The 6767-nt window shown below is 45.8% G+C and overlaps 1 protein-coding gene across 1 annotated transcript; it reads left to right on the top strand.

Moving 5' to 3' along the window:
- The first annotated feature begins 423 nt into the window (after positions 1–423).
- Positions 424–1880, top strand: LOC126996361 (uncharacterized). The gene is made up of 2 exons (XM_050856734.1): positions 424–772; positions 1099–1880. Exons 1-2 carry the CDS (start codon positions 424–426, stop codon positions 1878–1880), a joined length of 1131 nt encoding a protein of 376 aa, XP_050712691.1.
- Positions 1881–6767: the final 4887 nt, after the last annotated feature.

The raw sequence follows: 6767 nt of genomic DNA, 5'->3' as shown, positions 1-6767 counted from the left end.
CCGTGCCAGAAATCAAAACTTTTTGATTTTGTGTCACGGGGTGGCGCGTGTCGCGGCGCCGTGACAGACACCGCGGCACACCGCGACTCACCGCGGCACACCGCGACTCACCGCGGCACACCGCGCCAAGTTTGCCTGGGTGCAACTTGACGCGGCGCCTACAGCAACTTGACACGGCGGGCACGGAGTGGCCGCGGTGACTGTCACGGTGGGCGCGGCGTGGCCGCGGTGACTGTCACGGTGCGACACGGTGTGTTCGCGGTGTGGTCACGGTGTGTACGCGGTGTTGTCACGGTGGGTTACAGTAATTGGAATTTAATGTGCTGATTGGCTGACAACATGCATGGGAGGGTATAAATATAGATAAAGTCACAGCACATTAACCATTCCGACTCATTCAAGCACTGCACACAGGTCTCTACAATGCCTCGCAAGAAGTCGAGTGAATCCCCAGCCCACCTTTCTGCTAACCTGATGCCTGTTGAAGATCCTTCAGTAGAATATGCAGATGGAGAAAGTAGCCCACATCCCGACGGTGTTGCTGAAGATGACGTGATGGGAGGACCAAGTGGCCGACAACCCCATGCCAAGAGGAGATGTCGTCCCAGCAAGAAAGACATACCAAATTACAAGTTTTTAGAAGAACAAGAGAAGGCTGTTGCGGAATTCGTTCACGAACATTCGGCCTTATATGACAAGAAGGACAAACGATGGTGCGACCCCAAGTTCAAGGAGGCCCTGTGGCAAGAGGTGACAGAGACGTTCCCTGATTGTTCGTTTCTACAAGTGAAGAAGTTCTTCGAAATGAGGAGGACTGATTTTGGCAAGATTGAAAAGAAAGCTAACAAGAGTGGGTCCGCTGCACGAAAACTTACACCAAGGGAGGAGGTGGTGATGGCGACGTGGGGCTTTCTCGGAGGGCACATAGCCCACGAACCTACACAATCCAGCGACCGATTCTCCCCTACGGTTTCACACAGGTCGTCGTCTTCTGAGTCAGGTCATTCGGCCCATTCCATCATCCGACGAAGGAACCTGGGAATGGTGAAACGAAAGAGAACAGAACAGAGACCACAACACACTCAAGTGTACCTGAAGATGACGACACCACCATCAAGGATCTTCTGAATGAAGCCAAGAAGATCATGGAGAGGAGGGAAACGACAGGGGTGGAGGCTGAAATTCAGGACTTTACCACGTACCTCTGCTCCAGGCTTCGCAAAGTGGCGCGAAGGAATCACAAAGTTCTGTTTCCCCAGATCCTGGAGTTAGTGTCACTGTTGGAGGAGGAGCCTGGTGATGAGGTTGGGGAAGGCAAAATCGACGGTGAGAAGGTACTGTCTCGACACTCCACACCACAGCAGCCCGCACAGCCTCCACAGCAGCACTACCAGCCACCACAGCAGCAGTATCAGCCACCACAGCAGCTCTACCAGCCACCACAGCAGCCAGCACAGCCTCCACAGCAGTACCAGTCACCACAACAGCCCGCACAGCCTCCACAGGAGCTCTACCAGCCACCACAGCAGTACCAGCCACCACAGCACCCCGCACAACCTCCACAGCAGTACCAGTCACCACAGCAGCCATACCAGCCACCACAACAGCAGTATCAGACACCACAGCAGCAGTACCAGCCTGTGTATACTGTGCTGTCAACACCAAAACAGCAAATACCTCCTAGCCCTGCTCCAGCTCCTGCAGCAGCAACTGTGACTACCAACCCTTCGCCCTTCACATTTCCTGTTTCGCTGGAAATGATGGTACCCTCCGTCAAGTCTCCCAGCGTCGCTAGTATCTCTTCCTCCAAGTCCGTCCTGGAGACACCCAAGGTGACCAGACCAGTTGACAATCTTGACAGTGATGAGGACGACGACTAGTCTCTACATACTAAAATTGTGAATGTCATCATTATGCAAATGTAAATTCTATATAAGAATAATTATGTAAAAAATCGTACCATGTATTTTATATACCTACCTTGCATGAAAATGTAGTTGTAGAGAACTTGAAACTTAAATAATATAATAAAGATAAAGTGACAAGGTTATAACATTCAAATAAATCACTATAAAGATACATGTATGGAAATATAATACAAGCAGGTACAAACAAAACTATTTATTCATGAAAGTTTACAGAATTTGTTTAGACTGAAGGTCTTCCCCTTGGATACACCACCCGATCTTGCCATGAGACTTGGCCGACTTGCGATGTGTAGTAATGGGATAGATAATCTCTGATGTCCTTTGCTCTGTTGGTGTAGTTGGATCCCCTCCTGTTCATCAAGCCCACCATCAGATTTTTTTCATCCCTCCACATGCCAGGTACCAGGTTGTAGTTGCTATCTTCTCTGTCCACATCGCCAAATGCATACGAGTAGCGGTCGAGGATGAGGTTGTGCAACACACAACCACACACTGTGATGAGTTTCACCACTGATGGCCTTTGTTGCATGGTGGTACCAAACACTCTGAAGCGCATCTGGAGGAGACCGAAGGAGTTTTCCACCACTCGACGGGCACGGGACAACCTGTAGCTGAAGATCCTCTCCTCGTAAACTTGTGATTGGTGGGAGTATGGTTTCATCAGGAATGGCTTGAGGGCGAACGCATCATCCCCTACAATATGGTACGGGATTGAAGTAGTAGCATTGGGGAGTGGTGTGTCGTCAGGGAATGTGATGTAGTTTTTGTTGATGGCGTCATGCAGGTTGCATTTCTGCCACGTTCCTCCATCGCCAGCACCTCCCTCTGCTCCGACATCCACGTACAGGAATTTGTAGTTTGAATCAGCTAGGGCCATCAACACAATGCTGTGAAACTTCTTATAGTTGAAAAATAGGGAGCCGGTATTGTTGGGCTTCTTCATTGCGACGTGTTTGCCGTCCAGTGCACCCACACAGTTGAAATAGTTCCATTTCCTTGCGAAGCCTTCAGCGACATTATTCCACTCATCCAAAGTTTTGGGGCACTTCAGACATTCACCATACGCGTCGATCAGGGCCTGGCACACTTTCGGTATGAACAGGCAGATGGCGCTTTTTGATACTCGAAAATTGTACATTAAACTTGAGTACGAGTTTCCCGTTGCCAGGTATCGCAGGGTGACTGCCAACTTCAAACCAACAGGTAGGGGGAACCTCATTTTTGTTTCCGTCTTGGCTAGTACTGGAGTAACTCGATCGACCATCTCTCCAAACAGTCCTGGTTCGATCCTTAGGTAATTTTTGTAGCCCTTGCGGTCTTCTCTGTGCAACTCCTGTAGCAGTTGTTCATACTCTCCAAACATCTGTCTCCTGCACAGCCATTGCCGACACCACATCCTCCTGACTCTTCGACTTGGTCTTGCAACAGGTTGCTGTAGACGTCTGCGTCTCCTTCTGCTGAGCAGCCACATAGCAGTAATTATCACGAACAGGCTTGTTCCTACGTCTTCTCTCGCTCTGTCCATGATGGGTGTCAGTCGAGAAGTGCCTACAGTAGCAGCCCGTGACCTCTATATATTATACCCCATGCCACTAATTATCATGATATTTCAATGTAGCAGGCACGCTTTGGCACGAGGTGACAGGTGTGTGCCAGGCCGACAGAATTATAGACAGAATTATAAAAGGTCGGCTCACCTCCTCCTCCTGCGCAGCTGGGTGGGGCTAAAGAGTGACGTCGACACTATTATTAGAGTTGCCACCTAGGCCAAGCTACTGACCTAGAGTTGCCAGAAATCAGCAGCTCTCGCCCACTATTATCTCGGTTCATTTCTCTCTATCTCTCTCTCTCTCTCTCTGTCATGATAGTTTGTGCTCTCCATTCAGCACACGTATGTATTACTCTCTCTCTCTCTCTCTCTCTCCACTGATGATTTTTTTTATGCCTAATTCGTGTACTTGTATGAAATACGGGAGTCTGTATAAGTGTAGATATTAAACAGGTGAAAAATACCTACGTTAACCGAAGGGAGTGTATTTCCTTTTGAGAGAGAGAGAGAGAGAGAGAGAGAGAGAGAGACACTAATTATGTCTTGGTATAAAATATATTTTGATGAGAAAAACGCAATAGTAAGTACATAACAGGGCGTAAGAGACAGAGTCCTAAAGAAATATGGAGGGATAAGTAGGGAGGACAGAGTATGTGATACAGAAATGGTTCCTAGGGGAAGGAAAACAAAATGAAACTGCATTGTTTACTTTTACACATTTTATTTCACCAGTTTAGCTATTTTGTTTTTTCTTTGTCTGGCGGTGTCTGAAAGATTTCTATTTATTATTCTTATTCTACAAAACATCCTACATTTTACGAAAAAATCAACCACTTCTTGCGGTAGTTTTACAAATTGTGCAGTTTTATCTGCCAGGTTTCTGATTGCGTTCCTTCCAGGTTTCAAAGATTTATCCCCATGGAAACAGACAAATAGTTTTTCCATTACTTGCAAATCATTCAGGAAATTTTCATTTGGCTCTCTTAGTTTCCCAGGTTGTCTGCTGATGCAACCTAGCCAGGTGTTATTGTTCTCGGCAATGATATTACCTAGAAAAGTATGTTGGGAAATTTTTTCATAATGTATCCTCCAACATATCTAAATCCTTCATTTTCTACTTCCTCTTCTAGGGTTGTCTCAGAAACAAGTCCACATTCGTTTTCCTTCTCATCCACTTCATCAGAGGTGCAGTCAGGAAGTGAATCATTCGGATCCAGAGAGGAAAACAACATTGCAGAAAGAAGTAGTTCACTCTCCAGTGTCTCACTGGTTTCACTTGGCTCTATTGAGGCATTTCCTTGACTCTGTACCTCACTGCGGTTGTTGTTGTTTGCAAGAGCCATATCTCTTCCCAGAAGATAGGATTTAACTCTGTGTTTTACCTGCACAGGTGACGGGTGGGAGTGGGTGTCATTGCCCATCTGCCTCAGACAGCAAAAGAAATTTTCCAGGGCATCCTGGTTAAGTCTGTGTGTCAGGATGTAGGATACATCGAAGGTCTCTTTCAAAGTTTTGTAAAGATCCAACAGTGATTTGCTTGATATAATTATGCCTTTCTGAAAGGATAGAGACTCAGTGTCCAGTTACCCTCATTTCCGCAACAGTCTTTACCATTGTTTCTAGGATACTCTTTTGTCTCTCTAGATCACATCCATAGGCATGCCTTTTGCGCTTCTTATTGTCTCTCGGTACTCTCGAGTTCATCAGGTCGAACCAGGAATCTGTTAATTCCGTGAAGTTGCTATTGCAGCCCAGTGTTTGCTAACAAGAAGCCCTTGCTCTCAAAGTATTTCAGAGTTTTGCTGTTGTCTCTGATAATAACTGGGCTGCTAGGGAAACTTTCATTCTTCAGAGCCTTTTTACATCAAGATGTTTTAGGGATAGACGATGGGCTGTTTTAGATCTTTCTTACACCTGGTGACTAGCTCGTTGACACAGTCACTGCTGACTTGTTTGTTTCCTCTAAGGTGAAGCCGTGGTCAATAAAATTGTTTCGTATAAGCTTTAACAAATGAGGGGCATCAGCAAATACAAAATCTTTCTTTCAGGAGCAGCTGGGTTCTTGAAATATGTCTTCTCTGTGCTGATGTCTAAAGTTTTCCAGAGCATCATGTTTGTAGGTCCAAGGTCATGCACCATAGCAACAACAATAAAGCCTGCCTCCTCTGATTTAGTAATGATGTCGAACAAAGTTTTCCTTGTCATGGGTTTATCAAAATCATAGTAGATGATCTGTTTCCATCCGCATGTTAGCCCTCTTAACATTGCACACTGAACATAACGTTTAGGGCCATAAAGTGTATCAGTACCCTTGTCATAGGTCCACTCATGCGCTACACTGGTTTCATCAAAACTCAGCACACAAAGCCGTTGGTACTGGTTCATGGATGCAGACTTGTGGTGCAGCAACTTCATGACCGGCAGCAGCAATCCTGGTTCAACATCAAGTTTCATAAGCCATCTTTTGAGGGTGGCAGCCGACGGAAGAGGAAACTTCATAGTTTCTCGTAAATAGTTATATGCTTTGGGGCTAAAACTTCTGAGTGTCACAGCTCTTCTAATGTCCTCCTCTTCCCACCTCTTCACAGGCTTCTTGTGCAACATGCATTCGATCTGAGTTGGAGTCAAATATGTTTGTAGCTTTTCAGTAACCTTTTCAATGCCGTGCCACAAACCCACTTTGTTCTGATATTCCAGTCTCTCAATTAATATTTCTCTCTCTTTTTCCCATTCACATTTCTCCTGAAGAAGCTCATCCCTCTCTGCTATAAGTTTCTTTCTTTCATTTATCCACTCTCTCTTTTCCTCCTCACGCTCACTTCTTTCTTTAATACACTCATTGTTTTCACAAATAAATGGCTTCCCCTCAAATACTTCATCAAGGGCTGGAAGAGGCTTCTGTGTAGTAGTGCCGTGGCCTTCTGTTCTCTCTCCTTCCCTCCCTCTGTGATTTCCTTCATCACTTAAGGAGCCAGACACTGAACCTGTGGGATCGCCAAAAAGAAGCCTCCTCTTTGGTACCGACCCACCAGCAGCTGTCACAGGAACAGCTGAAATGATTGAAATCAATTATTAAAGAGTCTGTGTATTGGTTAGAGAGAGAGAGAGAGAGAGAGAGAGAGAGAGAGAGAGAGAGAGAGAGAGAGAGAGAGAGAGAGAGAGAGAGAGAGAGAGAAGACTACTTAATTAGTATCAAGTTTTTCATTAGTTTTGTTATTATTTTTTTTAGGCAAATACTGAACATATATTATGAGTACCTTGGAGGGGTGGAAGAGGCTTCTGTGTAGTAG

The sequence above is a fragment of the Eriocheir sinensis genome, chromosome 10 (assembly GCF_024679095.1).
Source record: "Eriocheir sinensis breed Jianghai 21 chromosome 10, ASM2467909v1, whole genome shotgun sequence".
Taxonomy (NCBI): Eukaryota; Metazoa; Arthropoda; class Malacostraca; order Decapoda; family Varunidae; genus Eriocheir; species Eriocheir sinensis.
Note: the sequence above shows the minus strand (reverse complement) of the source record. Positions and strands in the feature narration are given on the sequence as shown.

Bases quoted from the DNA above. Each gene is read 5' to 3' on its own strand.
- LOC126996361 (XM_050856734.1), top strand. From the start codon at position 424: ATGCCTCGCAAGAAGTCGAGTGAATCCCCAGCCCACCTTTCTGCTAAC. The intron at 773-1,098 runs GTTCGTTTCTAC...GTGTACCTGAAG, and splicing joins GACAGAGACGTTCCCTGATT to ATGACGACACCACCATCAAG.